Source organism: Gorilla gorilla, chromosome 15, assembly GCF_029281585.2.
Source record: "Gorilla gorilla gorilla isolate KB3781 chromosome 15, NHGRI_mGorGor1-v2.1_pri, whole genome shotgun sequence".
In the NCBI taxonomy this organism is placed as follows: Eukaryota; Metazoa; Chordata; class Mammalia; order Primates; family Hominidae; genus Gorilla; species Gorilla gorilla.
The window spans coordinates 110,588,930-110,605,803 of record NC_073239.2 but is presented as its reverse complement, the minus strand read 5'-3'; the positions used below and the strand labels follow the sequence as shown (position 1 = coordinate 110,605,803).

Below are 16,874 nucleotides of genomic sequence, written 5' to 3'. Positions count from 1 at the left end.
TTGTTCTGTGAGAATTACCTGTTTTTACTACTCTGGGTCTTCATCCATGAACATAAAATCTCTTTCCATTTATTTAACATTGTGTAATGCTCTTCAGTAAAATGTTCCAGTTATCTCCATAAAGTTCTTGCATATTCTTTTTTTTTTTTTTTTTTTTTAGACAATGTTCTCACTCTGTTGCCCAGGCTGAAAGCTTACTGTAGCCACAAACCCCCAGACTCAAGTGATTTTCCCACCCCAGCCCTGCAAATAGCTAGGACTAAAGGATAATTTTTTTTTTTTTGTGAAGGACACAGAGTCTCACTCTGTCACCCAGGCTGTAGTGCAGTGGTACAGTCACGGTTCACTGCAACCTCTACCTCCCGGGGCTAAGCGATTCTCCCACCTCAGCCTCCCAAGCAATGGGACTACAGGTGCATCCCATTATGCCCAGCTAAATTTTTGTATTTTGGTAGAGACAGTGTTTCACTATGTTGCCCAGGCTGGTCTCAAACTTCTGAGCTCAGACAATCCACCCACCTTCACCTCCCAAAGTGCTAGGATCACATGCATGAGCCACTTTGCCCTGCCTAATTTTTTTTTTTTTTTTTTTTTTTGTATAGAGATGGAGTCTTGCCTTGTTGCCCAGGCTGGTCTCAGGCTCCTGGGCTCAAGCGATCTTCCCACCTTGGCCTTCCAAAGTGAAGGGATTATAGGCATGAGCCACCACACCCAGCCATTGCACATTCTTATTAATCTTTTGTCACCACAATAGATGACATTTTAAAAGTATGTTTTATAATCATCTGTAGTTGAATATTAAAATTTGGTGATTTCTGGGTATTCATTTGTATCCAGCATCCTTGCTGAGCTCTCTTGTAGGTTCTAAAAAGCTGTCTATAGATTCCCTTTGGTTCATTTCCAATCGTATCACCTATGAAAAATGAGAGTTGTATTTTTCCTTTCTAATCCTTATACCTTTGATTTCTTCTTCCTGTCTTGCAAAACTGAATGGGACCTCCAGCACCATGATAAATAGAAACAGTGATGATAGACTTTCTCATCTTATTTATGATTTTAAAGGGATGACTCTTAGCATTTCACCATTAAATATAATGCTGGCTAGATGTTTCTGGTAGACCCACTATATGAAGTTAAGAAAGTTCCCTTCTATTCCTAGTTTGAAAAGAGTTTATGATAAATGACTACTGAATTACAAAAAATTATTTTCTTGCACCTGCTGAATAATGATAGAAGTTTTACTTCCTCAATCTGATAACATGGTGATATTAATAGATGTTCTAATATTTAAACATTTTTATATTTTGAGACATTTCCAACTCTGTCAAGAGGCCCTATTTTTAATGATTGATTTGCTATTATTCATTCAGAAGTTTTGCATCTATGAAGGATATTGACCTATAATTTTCCTTTCCCCTATTGTCCTTCTCTGGTTGATATCAGAATTCTACTGGCCTCATGAAATGTGTTGGGAAGTGTTCCCTTTTTTTTATTCTATTAGTTTGTATAAAGAAGAGATCAATCAGTTCTTAAATGTTTAGTAGAAGTTGTCCTCTAAAGCCGGAATAGTTTTTGAGGGTAGGTTTTTAACTATTGATTCCATTTTCCAGGCACCTAAGTCTAGTCAGTTACTTCTTTTTCTTTCTTTCTGGATGTTCTGTATTATATATTTCTAGAAAATTGTACCTACTGTCAAAGATTTCAAATTTACTGGCATAAGGTTGTTCATTTCAAAATCCCTAATGTCTGTAGTTATGCTGATATTCTTTATCAGTGTGTTTTATCTGGTTTTCTTGATCAGTCTTGCCAACGGTTTGTCTATTTTATTAGTCAGTCAAAGAGCCACCTTTCTGTTGTATTGATCTTCCATTGCATCTATGTTTTCCTTCCTTCCTTCTTTCCCTCCTTCTCTCCCTCCTTCGTTCCTTCCTTTGTCCTTCCTTCTTTCCCTCCTTCTCTCCCTCTCCTTCGTTCCTTCCTTTCTTCCTTTCCTTCTTCTCTCTCTCCTTCCTTCCTTCTTTCTTTTTTTCAAAGAAGAAGAAAGGGTCTTGCTCTGTCACCTAGCCTAGAGTGCAGTTGGTGCAATCATAGCTTGTGGCAGCCTCAAACTCCTGGGTTTAAGCAATCCTCCCACCTCAGCCTCCAGAGCAGCTAGGACTACAGGTGCATGCTATCACACTGGCTAATTGTTTTATTTTTCTGTAGAGACAGGGTCTTGTTATGTTGCCCAGGCTGGTATATCTGTTTTTTATTTCATTAATTTCTGCTATTATCTTTACTGCTTCCTTTCTTTAATTAATTAATTAATTGCCTACTATCTGTTCCATGTTTTAAAATCTTCCACATTTTTAAATCTGTTCTAAAATTGGTCGATTCAGGATTCTTTATATGACCGTTGCATCCACTTTGCTCACTGTATTGTTTGAATCTACTATATGTTTTATCTGCTTGATCTATCCATAACTGAAAGAGAAAATCTCCCTGTATAACTGTGAATTTATCAATTTATCTTTGTAAGCCTATTATATTTTGTTTTATATATTTGGAGGCTATATTATTAGCTCTGTGTAATTTTTGAATTGTCACATTATCCTGGTGAATCGCTCCTCTTACCAATATATTGTGACTTTCTTTATAATAATGCTTTTCAACTTAAAGTCAGTTGACTGACTTCAGCTTTCTTTTTATTAGTATTAGTCTGGTATATCTTTTTCAACCTTTTTCTTTTAAATTTTCTTGCTGTCTTTAGACATGTTTTAGATGCAGATTAATTTTTAAAAGTCAATCTGACAATCCCTAGTGAGTCTAGTAAACTTATATTTATTGTGATTCTGTCATCCTACGTGTGCTTATTACTGCTTGTTCTATGCTTCTCTTTTTGTCTTGATTGAATTTTTATTCTTGTTTTATTCTATGTTTGGAACTTATAAATTCTATTTCTGGCCTTTGGAGTTTACATTTACAATGTCTACCTGTATTCTTAAGAGTTTAAAGTTATTCATTATCTCTGCCCTTCTTGTAGATAATATATAGAATGCTTTAACTCCAGTCTCCAACCACACACACACACACACACACACAAACACACACCCCTTACAGAGTACTATTTTCTAGTATTTTATTGTCATTTTGTTTTTATGCCCATCTAACATTATTATTATTACTGCTTTGTATTATCAATGGTCACTTAGATTTTCACACTGTACCAGTTTCTTTGAGCATCATTCCTTCACACATTTCACTCCTTCCTTCTTGGTTCACTTTCCTTCTTACATCTTTTAGTAGTTGTTTCAGTAAGAATCTATTAGAAGCCTTCTTATTTTCCTGATAGAATATCTATTTATCCTTCACTCTTGAAGGATAGCTTAGCTGGTAGAGAATTCCAGGTAGATAGTTCTTTTTTCTTATCATTTTAAAGACTTTTTTTTTTCAATTATCTTCTGGCTTCTATTGTGCTGTTGAGAAGTGTATTGTCTGTCTTCAGAGTGTCTTTTCCCTTGGTTTTTCTGAAAATATTTTCTTTGTCTTGACTGTCTTGACAAGTTATACCTACTCATGTACATTATGACATGAGCAGGTAAAACTTTAGTTTATTTATAATACTTTTAGGGCTCATTGTGTTTCCTGAATCAGAAAATTAAATATTTTCATCAACTCTAGAATTGATAAAAAGCCTATTTTCCTTATCTGAAATATTTATTAGATATCTATTAGAATTTCTCTTTATATTCATCTCTTTATCTCTCTCTTCTGAATTCTAGGTAATTTCTTCTGATCTATTTTCCATTTCACCAATTCTCTCTTTGGCTATGTCTAATTTACTATTTAATCTATCCATTAAGTTTTTTATGTCAGTGATTGTTTTTCATTTCTAGAATTTCTACTTTGTTTAAATCTGTCTGGTTCATTTTCTTTTTCTTGAAATGACTAAATCTATTATCATATTATTTTATTTATTTTTCATATGCTTATCATTTAAAGTATAGTCATTTAGATTTATATTTTTATTATATTTTATAATATTTATATATACATTCTTCATACGCATATCATTTAAAGTATAGTCACTTATATATTGTCATTTTTAATGATATGTATATCATTTATAGTCTTTATCACATAGTTTTAATATTGAAAGTTCTTGTGGGAAATGATCTTGCTACTTGTTGACTTTCCTAATCTATCACAAGGTGGGTTGTATCTTCATTTGCTTTGTAATTTTAGATTATGAGCTCATGTTCATTAGGATTTTAACTATAGGAATCCTGCTGGGCCTAGGTTGGAGACATATTCCTCCAGAGAGGGTTGAGGCTTGTTTTGATCTTGCTTCTGCCAGATATTCCAAGGTTATTACTTACTAAGCACTAATGTTATTTGACTCTTCAACTTGGGAGTTCCAAGAACATGCAGATATTATAAACTCAAACTTTAAACCTGATCCAATATAGGCCCATGTTTACTAATTTTCAAGGGAGACTATAAATCTTTCTCCCAGTTCCCAAACTGAGACAGATACCATTCTTTGTCACCTCTATATAAGAATGTATTCTTTCCAAACCACCCTTTTACCAAGTGAATAGCCTGTCAAGAGTTCTGACCTTTTGCTAGGGATAACTCAGATCAAACTCCCTGCCTGGATAATCCCAAGACTTCATCTCCTTTCTTTGTATGGGCTTTAAAACTCTAGCCACTAAGTTACCAAGACAAGCAACAGCCCCACCACAGGGCTACTTATATGCTTACCACTCTGATTCTCAATCCTGCTTCATTTTTGCCCCTTTCATTCTTATAAAATTAGCTCTACATTAAAAATCACCTTTATTACATTTCATCCAGTGTTCCTAGTATTTTAAGTGGGGTGGTTTTCAGGGTATCTAGACTACCAGTTTGCTAGAAAGTGAAGTCTCCAAAGTTCTTACCGTTCTGTGCCTTTTCTTTTGATTATATAAGGGAGACAGCTCAATTAGCTACTGCTATTTTTAAATGATTTCTTATAGTTTCTCATTATCTGTGAGGAAGGTAGGAACACCATCAACTAAAGCTTTCTACAAGTAATCATCTTGTATTAGAATGAGAAAGGGTAGATGATAATGGGAAGTAAATGGCCACTGAAGTTATGAGGGATTATGAGGAGATATCCTGTGTAATGAATATTTTGAATTGAAAACCAATAATATCTTGAATCCAAATGCTAGAAGGTCCCCTGTAATCAGTATCTATAGCGTACAACATAGAAAGTATAAACTTATTATGATTCTTCCCCCAAAAAAGGTATAATTTAAACAAATTAAACATAAACACAATGAAGAAATCAAATGGTTTCTAGAAATAGAAAATCTTTTTGGTGCTGTGTCTTATAGATCTACTTTTTTAAGTGAAAAAGAAGAAGTTATCTTTCAAGAAGGTTCTAAAAGAAGAAAAAAATGCTGACCATTGTGGTAGTTAGAAAACATATTGCTCCAGGCAGGGTAATAAATAGTTTCTAATCAGAAAAACAAAGATTACCATGGAACATTTAACATGACAGAATGGACCCAAGTTGGTAAGAAAGGGGACAAGAATGCTTTAAATAGAATGAAAGCCTTAGTATAAAATTAGATTTTTATGAGGAAAATAAAGGGCTTATAGAAATGGACAACACAAATAAGAGACATTCTGAATGTTCAAGAGAGAACAACAGAAACAGAGACCCATTGAAAACAAGCTTGGAAAATTAGGAAATTGAAAGGGTAACATTTGCACATTGTTCTTAAGGACAGAAATGCTCCCAATTTGCCCTGCCTTCTGCTTTTCCATTAGGACAGCATCTACCAGCTCCAACAAGGCTGCTACTGCCACTGGGCCAGCAGTACTTTTCCACTTTCTCAGTAGTGGGCCAGGGGTGCTACAGATAATGCAACAGAGAAACCATTATTAAGGCAAGATGACAAAAGATGAGATTCCAGTCTCAGAGGCCAAGAACCCAGACCTGGAGAGACAGACAAATGATGAGAATTAAGGAGCTCTTCAAAGGCTTTTACAAATGACAGCTGATATTTTTCTACTTTGGGTATAAAAATGATATGTAGAGATGCCTTGCCCCACTAATCATGGGATGATGAACTTGAAAAGGACCTTAAGAGGTCATGTCAACCATTAGCTCTTTTCATTTAAAATACCACTTCTGTTCTAACCACAAGACCCTCAGTTCTCTGAATCTGCATGTGTGCATATTTTAGACATTGTGTGTGTGTGTTTGTGTGTGTGTGTGTGTGTTTAAAGTGTTTCCTTACCATGGTATTTATTAGACCTCAGTAGAATTACTCATTTTTAACTATATGGAAGCAACTGAGCTAAAAGGGACTTGACACTGATTCAAAAGAATATATTTCTGCCAGTTTTCAGTTTCACAGGAACACACATATGGAAGCTTGCTTACCTTAGTGAAAGCTCGGTAACATAAGCCACACAGCTCCACCAGGTAGGCCAGAGTGAAGACGGCATTCTGAATTACAAAGCTGAGCAGTTTTGAAAACGGTTCCAACAAACTCTGCAATGAGATTGGGGCCAAATAAAGTCAATTGCTGATTACTTCATTTAAAAAAAGTATTAAAATCTTATGATACTTTAACTAATGGAATCACTTTTTTTTAATTGAAAAATCTGTTGCCCAGTGGCTCCTGTAGCAACCCCATTGGTCTAATAAAAACAGAACTGCACCTTCAGTCAAGGGCTCAAAGAGCAGGACCAAATCATTTCACTGCTCAAAAAGACATTCATTTTTCCATATGGCATCATTTACAAACCTTCCTTACTACAACCCTGTCTTCATGTCCACCCTAAGGAATCAAGAGTGTGGGGTTTGCAGTGGGATCTTCCACTTTATTTTCAAAACATTTAAGTATTTATGAGTTCATCATATTCAGATCTGGAAGCCTGTCTTCTGGGTTAAGTAGTGCAAACCACCCTTACGTGTAAGTACTAAAGTACTATAGCTTAGATAAAATTCATCACAACCCAGCCTCCTGCCAATGTTAATCAGGAAGGCATAGTCTGTTTCGGTTTCTCCCCCTGAATCCTACCCATGAAGGATCAGTTTTAGTTCCATATTCTTTCTTAAGTCATTTAGAAACATTTGTTCAGTACCTACTGAGTGTCAGACAGAGTTAGATGGATGATTTCATATAGTTTATCTTACTCAAATTTCTCATAACTATCCTGGGAGACAGTGTGTTATAATATAGGTAATGACACAAGCACTAAATTCTGACACAAGGGTTTTCACACTCTAGCTCACTGTGACCTTGAATAAGTGATTTAATCTCTCTGGAACTTGGTTTTCTCCTCTGTAAAAGGGGGATAATAATGGCTTTCACCTCATTAGGGTGCAAGTTATGAGAATTAAAAGAGATAATATATGTAAAGCACTTGGCACCAGTAAGCTCTCCATCAGTGTTAGCTATGATCTTCATTATTAACCTTCTGAAGCTTTAGTATCCATTCCTGCTCTGCAGCTTAGGCAGTTAAGTAGACAAGCAATTTGCCTAAGACCCATAAAGGTATCAGGTAGAATTCAAAGCCAAGTTCCAGGGCAATTTTCCAGAGGTAGAATTGGTCTGCAGAGAAGATAGGATTTTAACTGGACTCCAAAACACTTGCATGCCATGAGTTCCAATACTTCTCAATCTCTATAGTGCTCACTGTCTGGTTTTCAAAAGTCATACATGTTCAATGTCAAACTCAAGATATGTAGGAAAGGACACATGAGGAAGAAGTGAAAGTCATCCATAGTCCCACCACCTTGTGATTATATTTTGATATGTAGTGGAAATATTACACATGTACAATCCTATATTTTGTTTTTTATTAACTTAATACAATATCAGAAATTCTCAGTGCCATTTAATTCTTCATAATCATCCATTTTAATGGCCACAAAGTCACATTTTACTATAAATAACAACCCAATAAATATATTTTACATGAAATTAGCATTTGCATTTTCTTCCTTGAATAGATTCCCAGAAAAAAAATGACTAAATTAAAGGACATGAGCGTATTTGAGGTTCTTTTTTCTAATCGATATGAAAATGAATGCACTTTGTGTTAGTTGACCCTAAAGATAGGAATTCTGTTTTTTACTTATTTGTATTCCCCCACAGAAATCCATGTGGTGCTTTCCATATAGAAAATCTTAAAGAAACTCACAGACTTAGTACTAATGATTCATTATTCTTTGCTCCATATAAATGCCATTGCCTTGAGGTTGGGCGCAGTGGCACATGCCTGTAATCCCAGCACTTTGGGAGGCTGAGGCAGGTGGATCACTTGAGGTCAGGAGTTCGGACCAGCCTGGCCAACATGGTGAAACCTCATCTCTACTAAAAATACAAAAATTAGCCAGGTGTATGGTGCATGCCTGTAGTCCCAGCTACTTGGGAGGCTGAGGCAGGGAGAATTGCTTGAACCTGGGAGACGGAGGCTGCAGTGAGCCAAGTTGGCATCACTGCACTCCAGCCTGGGTGACAGAGCGAGACTCTGTCTCAAAATAAAATAAAATAAAATAAAATGAACATATATATATATATATATGCTATTGTCTTGAAACATTGTCAATAGATGAAAGGAATAGGAATGTCTCATGTTGCACATAATGTATCCTTATTGGTCAAAAAGAGAAGCCTGAATTCAAGCCTATATGGAAACTTGCTCTTATATCTAGAAGAGCAGCATAGTGATGGGGCGATATGGACCCAAAAGACTTATGTTCAAGTCACAAATCTTCTACTAACCAGCTATGTGATCTTGGCCAAGACAATCCATCTCTCTGAGCCTGTTTCCTCGTCTGTAAATGAGTGGATTGAACCAATGATCTCTTTGTAACTTTCTAGCATAAACCATGAGTCTATGAAAGCACAGTCAAGTTAAATAGTTGCAGAATACGTACATTGTTGGTATATTAAATAGTAATTACAAGCTATAGCAATGCAAACTATTGTACCACTGCATCGAATGCAGTGCAGAAATACAGCTTGGAATACAAAAATGAATGAGACACGGTGCAGAACTTCTTGAAGCTTGTAGTCTCATTGGAACCACTTCAGAGCAATGTAAGTGCTACTATAGAGAGCTCTATCAAATACCGTGGAAGCTGATACAGGAAAAAGTTACTACAGATAATATGAATATGTTTTTTCATTAAATGGGACCTTGAAGAATAAGAAGGAGTTCACCACACCAGCAAGGGCATAAAGCATTTCAGGCAAAGGAAATGGCCTAAGCAAAGGCAAGGAAGTATGAAATTAAATAAGATTATATATCTGAAGCATTAAGCATAATGTCTGCCATATGATAACAAACAGTGGTTGTTGTTTCGATGACGATGATGATAACGCTGATTCTGAAAGTGCATAGGAGGAAGGGATGAATGAGACATGGAGCCAAAGATTAAATTGGAAAGGTGGGCTGGAGAGTTATGAAGTAACATCTTAGATACCACATTAAGGAATCTGGACATCATGCTGACAGAAATGAGAAGTTATCAGAGATTTTAAAGCAAAGAACCAACACAATAAGATCCTGTTTAGAAGGATCGCCTAGTTAGTAGTATGGGGGATGGATTGGGGGGCATGACCCAGGGCTAGCAGGATCAGTTATAAACCATGACATTGTGATGTATTAGACAGAGTTCTTTATACAAGGCACTGACCTAGCATGAAGAAAAAGAAGGAGGCTGAAAGGGAAGCATTCAGTATGCAATAACTATGTCTTCAGTATTGCTACAAGCCTAACTCATTAGGTTAAAAAATAACCGACTAACCAATTGGTTATGTTTTTCTGAAACATACATACCCTTGTAGCATTGGTAGAAGGGATCTTCAAGAGGCAAATCATAATTCTTAAACTGGAATCTAAAGAACACTGTGAATAAATATGAAAAAAAGTAAAAATCAGTTTCCACCTTAATATAACTTTTGCTTCAAATATGTTCTGAAAGCATTTATTTTAGCAAAAGAAAAATCTGAAATATGACTGCATCTCTACAGATTCCCATGCCATAATATCCTTGTTGAAAAAAGTCATTCTCAGGTTAAAACAATTTTAATTAAACAATTATACAATGGTAAACAATTAAATAATTAAACACAGCTCCTAAAGTATTTTTCAAAGATATAGCCCTAAAAATTAATGAGATAGACAGTTGAATAGAGACATGTTGGATGGATGGGTGGATGGATGGATGGATGGATGGATGGATGGATGGATGAATAGATGGACAGACAATGAACAGAAATTTGTTGGGTAGATATCAAATGTATCTAATTCTAAAGAGATACACCAATTTGTGAAAGGACTTTTTAGGGAAAAAATCTACTTAGATCTATTTTTAAAAAAAACCATGAATCCACATAAGAATCAGTTTCATCTGCCCTTTCTCTGCTATGAAGCAACACGACAAAAGCCTGAGAAAATGCAGTAAAATTTCTACAAGACAAAATCATGCCTTACCTATCCATTCAAGTTCTATATTGACAAGATTCCACATCAAAATGTACTTTTTAAATTGAGTTTACTAGGACTGGGGGTAAACGTTACAGCAAGAATAAACAATGATATGGTAAATAGATCACAATAGTAGGCTATAAATTTCTGCAGCTGTGTACCTACATTAACTTCCTCAAGATAGTACAAAATAAGCAGGAGTTTTCCAAGTGGAATCCCGGAACCAGCAGCTAGAAATGTGCCAGAATGCAAATCCTCAAGCCCCACCCCTGCTGAATCAGAAACTCCCAAATCAGGCCCAGTAAGTTGTGTTTTAGCAAGTCCTTCAGGGACAGTGATGCACACTGACGTTTGAGATCTGCTTCTATAAACTGATGAAAACAAACTATAGAAGGTTTCAGTGGCTTATTATTTTCCCCAGAGATTAAAAACAAAGGCAGAAGATGATCGGGGCAGTGCCCAGATCTGCCCTAGCCGGGGAAATTCTTACACAGATTCTGAAAGTATTTCACAAGTGCCTTCTAAGGGAACCACTGGTTCTATTTAATCTGCTCGACACTCATCGGAGTTGATGTGACATTTACATTACTTTAAACCAGAGGCTGAAAACTGGCTGCTCATCAGGCCCCCATAGTGATTTAAAAACCAGAAAATGTTCTCTTGGGAAAAAAAAGGAAGGCAGACAACCAGAGGCCTGCGCTCCCACAGAACAACAATTGGCAGGCGTGAGTAGCCACTGACCTCGTAGAAGGACTGGCACATTCTAGTTCCTAAGGGTCTCAATTCTCCTTATTTTCTTTTCTCCTTTATTAACCCTGCAGGCAGGGTCCCTATGGGCAGGCTGATTGTCACAAATTAGGCACGCCACTTGTTTACAGCTGGCAACACTTGCCACTCTTCTGTGCCCAAGTTAAATCTTCTGACAGTGACATCGGCACAAAGGCATTTAAATTTGCCATACCTCGGCCGGGCGCGTTGGCTCATGCCTGTAATCCCAGCACTTTGGGAGGCCGAGGCAGGAGGACCACAAGGTCAGGAGATTGAGACCATCCTGGCTAACATGGTGAAACCCCGTCTCTACTAAAAATACAAAAAAATTAGCTGGGCATGGTGGCGGGCGCCTGTGGTCCCAGCTACTCGGGAAGCTGAGGCAGGAGAATGGCGTGAACCCAGGAGGCGGAGCTTGCAGTGAGCCGAGATTGTGCCACTGCACTCCAGCCTGGGTGACAGAGCGAGACACTGTCTCAAAAAAAAAAAAAAAAAAAAAAAATTTGCCATACCTCATCCCATCCCTTCTCTTAGCCTGTGCAGCTCTTTAGCAGTGAAGCCCTGATTGGTTCTCGGGTCCTAGGAGGTTCCATGTGCTTAAAATTTGTTCCCTCAATTTCCTGTGTGTTGATGTACAGTAGCTATACACATACACAGTTTCAAAGTACTAACCCTTCTTGCTTGGATTTATTCAGCTACTCCACATCTGTGGGCAAACGAGGATCATAGAATATAAGAGGTGGTAAAGATCCCTCCTCTATACTCCTGCTTCTTACAGTAACTCCAAGCTCAAAGCAGCACACGCTGAGCTAAGGGTCCCTGCATTATCCCTTACAGACCTATTAGTAGTATCTGCCCATTTGGAAAAATGTATTAGCATAGGTTGTTGATCTTTATCAAGTATCTTATGTTACATAATATTCATTTCAGAAGTGGAGCTACTAATAGGTAACCTGATCCTTTTGTTTTTCTGTCTATGGGAAATGCACTTTATTTTTATTTTATCTTATATTTTTGAAACAAGATCTCACTCTGTTGCCCAGGCTGGAGTGCAGTGGCACAAATATGGCTCATTACAACCTCGACTTCCCAGGCTCAAGCAATCTTCCCACCTCAGCCTCCCAAGTAGCTGGGACAATAGGTACATGCCATCACGCCTGGCTAATTTTTAAAATACTTTCTATTTGTTTATTTATTTTTGAGACAGAGTCTCTCTCTGTCATCCAGGCTAGAGTGCAGTGGTGCGATCATGGCTCACTGCAGCCTCAACCTCCTGGGCTCAAACAATGAGCACACCTCAGCCTCCCAAGTAGCTGGGACTACAGATGCATGCCACCTTGCCCAGTTAATTTTTTTTAAGAGACAGAGTCTCACTATATTGCCTAGCCTATGTTTTTTTTTTTTAATCTTTCGTAGAGATGAGGTCTCGCCATGCTCCCCAGACTGGTCTCAAACTCCTGGGTTCAAGCGATCCTCCTACCTCTGCCTCTCAAAGTGTTGAGATTATAGGCATGAGCCGCTATGCCCTGCCTGATTCATTTTGTTGCCAGTTAAATGCTTCTGTAATCTGCATAGAGAAAGCACAAAAAACCTCATGGAGCAGGTCAGGTTCAAAGCCAGCAACACCACTGCCAGCCACCACTCTGCCCCCTACTCTAGAGACATGAATGCCTTCAACTCACCCCTGCTGCAGAAGGGCAAGAAGAGTCTGCTAGTGAAATGAGCACTGGACTGTGAGTCAGAAAACCTCAGTTCTAATCCTCACATTGCCACCACTGTGTTGTTTCCAGAAGCTATACCATCTCTCTGAATTTGCAGAATTCATTTAGAAAACAGAGGCATTGGAAGGGATGATCTTTATAGGTTTCTTCCAGCTTTAACAGTATTGGCTTCTTATTTGCATTTACTGAGCTCATGTTGTCAATGATCCTTGGGCCACCAGATTTCCAGGTAGGTAATTGTGTGTGTATTCTTGGGAGATGGTATGGTGTAGGGGGTAACAGTCAAGCAGAAACATCACCATTCACAAACACAGCAATTACTTCCCTTTAGATAATTCTCTAAAATGGAAACTTTACATTATATGTCTGAGCTGCTTTTGGACAAAACTATTTACTTACTTATTTAATATCTATGGGAGAAAAATTGCTGGATAAACACAGTCTACTCATGTCTTCCTGGCTGCTTTTTTGTTTTTTTTTTTGTTTTTTCAATCAACTGGAAACATAGTTTCCATAGTTCATAGTCAGTGAGCAAAATGCTCGCTCCACATTCCTGTCATTCTCTAAGAGAAGACAGAACAACCCAAATAAGCATCCTCACTCCATGGCTGACGGAGTTTCCTCATTATCCTTTGTGATACATTAAATCACCCAAGACTCTGCTGCTTGTAAATAAACGGTCTGAAAATGGTAAGAAATTAATTGAAAATAAAATCTTCGGCTCAGCTTACCTTCAGAGGTAAAACACAAGGCAGCTTGGCAAAAAATGTCTGAAACTGGTTGCTAATTGTGGTCCAGAGGCTACTAGGAGAATCCATAGGCAAAGCTTCCATGAAGGTTGCAATGTTTTCCAAACAGCGAATCATAGCACCCCCTGCTGGTAAATTCTTTTTGTTATTTAGACCCTAAAAACACAAAAGCATAGGCAATCAACTGCTGAAACAGCAGGGGAATGCATAGCGCTATTTGGTGAATGTCAGTTTAAAAGTCACATCTTCAGGCTATAAACGTGTTCAATGCCTACTACATAGGCCAATCCCTGTGATAGACTGGAGGGATACCGAGAAAATCGTTCAGACAAACTTAAGGGGGAAAATTGATGAGAGGTGAAATGTGAGCAAGAAATAGGAAACAGCTTCCAAGGGTCTACAATTGGTGTGGTTAGGTGCTAAGAAAACAATGAATGATGCTCACTGTAAATAATCCCCAGCACAAAGACTGAGCACAGAGTTACAGGAGCTGCAGCTTTTTTTCTAACAGTGAGCATCTCCCGCAAGCAAACGCCAAGAGCTGACCTGCAGCAGCACTGAGACTTGAACCCAAGTCTCTTGATCCAATGCCCATAGCTCCACCCACCACTCTGCCCTTGGAAAACCAAGTTGTTCTGTGGAAGCAAGGTCACGACTTAGCTGAGGGTATGGAGAAGTTTTCAATGAAGAGTAAATCCATGCAAAGCAGCAATGTCCAACTGACACTATTCTATGCAATTCTATTTCTTAATTAACTTTTTAAAATTTAAATTATGTTAATTTTTAAAATTTAAATTATTTAAATTTTAGCATTTTCTATTATTTTTCTTTTGAGTTGGGGGTCTTGCTCTGTTGCGAGTGTAATGTAGCCATTGGAGTGTAATGTAGCCATTACAACTTGGAGTGTAACGTAGCCATCACAGCTCACTGCAGCCCCCAACTCCTGAGTTCAAGCGATCCTTCCCCCTCAGTCTCCTGAGTAGCTGGAACTACAGGCATGTGTCACCATGCCAGCTAATTTCTTTTATTTTTATTTTGTAGAGATGGGGGTCTTGCTATGTTGCACAGGCTAGTCTTGAACTCCTGGCCTCGAGCAATCCTCCTGCCTCAGTCTCCCAAAGTGCTGGGATTATAGGCATGAGCCACTGCACTCAGCCCTTAGCTTTAAATTTAATATATATTTTTTAATTTTAAAATTTTAGATTTCATTTTTAAATTAAATAACATTGAAATCCTTCCTCAGCAGTACCCTATGGTGTGACTCAAAGAAACACAGCCCACAGTTGTGCTGGGGCTTAGAGTTTTGGCTGGGGCTTAGGGTGTCACTAAAGGAAACCCACCTCTAGGAGCTGACTGAGAGCTGCGATGGAGCTCAGCTCATTGAAGTCCATCAGAGACGAGGCTAAGGTCCGTAAAAAAGTCCCATCTGGAAAGTCAACGATCAGATTTAGTGTTTGGGTGTCTGGGATGAGGCAAATTTGTGGTGCCTGGATCCTCATTGGATGAATTACCTTTGATCGTGCTTTGGAACAGCTGCGGGAAGATGCCGTTGGGGGCCAGTTGATGGAAGATGCAGCGCAGGAACTGCTTGGCCACCCCCGCCGCATTGCCGGGAACCATCATGCTGGAGTTGAACAGGGGAGAAAAGACACGAAGTCATGGGCCAGTGAGCAGGTGTTCAGATATTTACTTAGAGTTCAGACATTTGCACACCATGCCTCTTATGGGATAGCTCACTGTCATGTTCATCAGCGAAATGAAATATTCTACTCAAACCTAATCCCTGTTAACAAGAAGTTTTTAGAAAGAGAGAACCATGAAATGCCAGTGTAGTCTCAGACGTATTCCAGGTCCCACAATGGACTCAGGAAGGTTATGAGATCCTGAGAGAAGAGGTCACATACAAAGGTCACATGCTCACAGAATGACAGTCAAGACTAGAGCCCTGGATGAGGATTACCAGGAAAATCCTCCCAGGAAAGTGTCACTGGCTAAGACAGAGTTGATCTGAGGAAAAAAAATTCATATATATATATATATATATATATATGCAGTGAGGGAGATGTTCATTCTCATTAGGAGATCTGGGAAGTTTTCTTTGGGCATCTGAGCTGACACTTGTAAAAAGGTTGGACTTTGACAGGTGCAGTTTGACCTTCACCCTTCATGTGCACCTCTGCACATCAAAAGTAGGTCCAAATTTATGAGGCCTTGCCCCTTAGACCAAGGTACCAGAAAGGATGCTTCTTGACGTAGTTAGGGGGTAAGTTACCAGAAGGAAAAAAAGAAAATCAAAGAACGTAAATAGATAAAGAGTAAGAAGTACTGCTTACCTAATTATGCCAATTATTACCTCATTGTGCCACATCTACCCTGAAATGCTGGTTCAAAGTTTTAGGTCAAAAATATTCTTCAGGAAAAAATAACGCCGAACTTACAATAACTTCAGAAAATAGAGAAGGAGAGAACCCTTCCCAATTTGTTTGATGCAGCCAGCATAGCCCTAAAACTAAAATTAATAAAGCCATTATCAAAATAAATTTTAAAAAAGAAGGAAACAGAAAAGAAATGGGAAGAGGACAGACAGACCCATAGTCGTCATGGCCACTGAATCCAGCTATAGATTAAAAGACCAAGTAGGGTCATGACCAAGTAGAGTTTATTCCAAGAGTATAACAATAGTTTAATACTCAAAAATCAGCCAGTATAATTCAATATATTAAGAAATAACGGACAAAAAGCTTATATCTCAATAGATGCAGAAAATACATCTCACAAAAGTCAACACACATCATGACAAAAACTCAGACTGGGCGAGGCGCAGTGACTATCTCCTGTAATCCCAGCATTTTGGGAGGCCAAGGCAGGAAGACTGCATGAGCCTAAGAGTTGAAGACCAGCCTGGGAAACAGGGCAAACCCCCCTCATTTCTACAAAAAATACAAAAAACTAGCTGGGCATGGTGGCACACACCTGTAGTCCCAGCTACTCAGGAGGCTGAGGTGGGAGGATCACTTGAGCCAGGGAGGTTGAGACTGCCAAGATAGTGCCACTGCACTCCAGCCTGGGTGGTAGAGCAAGACCCTGCCTCAACAACAGCAACAGCAACAACAACAAAAACCCTCAAACGGGAAATACCTCAATTTGCTAAAGG

At 38.3% G+C, this 16,874-nt stretch overlaps 1 protein-coding gene across 12 annotated transcripts in view; it reads right to left on the bottom strand.

Moving 5' to 3' along the window:
* Positions 1 to 16,874, bottom strand: part of UNC79 (unc-79 homolog, NALCN channel complex subunit) — a 277,012-nt gene that overhangs the window by 38,709 nt on the left and 221,429 nt on the right. For all 12 annotated transcript variants that reach the window (XM_055361283.2, XM_055361282.2, XM_063698138.1 and 9 more), the window contains 5 exons: positions 15,232 to 15,344; positions 15,061 to 15,146; positions 13,703 to 13,876; positions 9,832 to 9,900; positions 6,419 to 6,529 (listed from right to left, as the gene is read on the bottom strand). In XM_055361283.2, the coding sequence (XP_055217258.2) occupies positions 6,419 to 6,529; positions 9,832 to 9,900; positions 13,703 to 13,876; positions 15,061 to 15,146; positions 15,232 to 15,344 (553 nt within the window). The remainder of the gene's footprint in view (positions 1 to 6,418; positions 6,530 to 9,831; positions 9,901 to 13,702; positions 13,877 to 15,060; positions 15,147 to 15,231; positions 15,345 to 16,874) is intronic.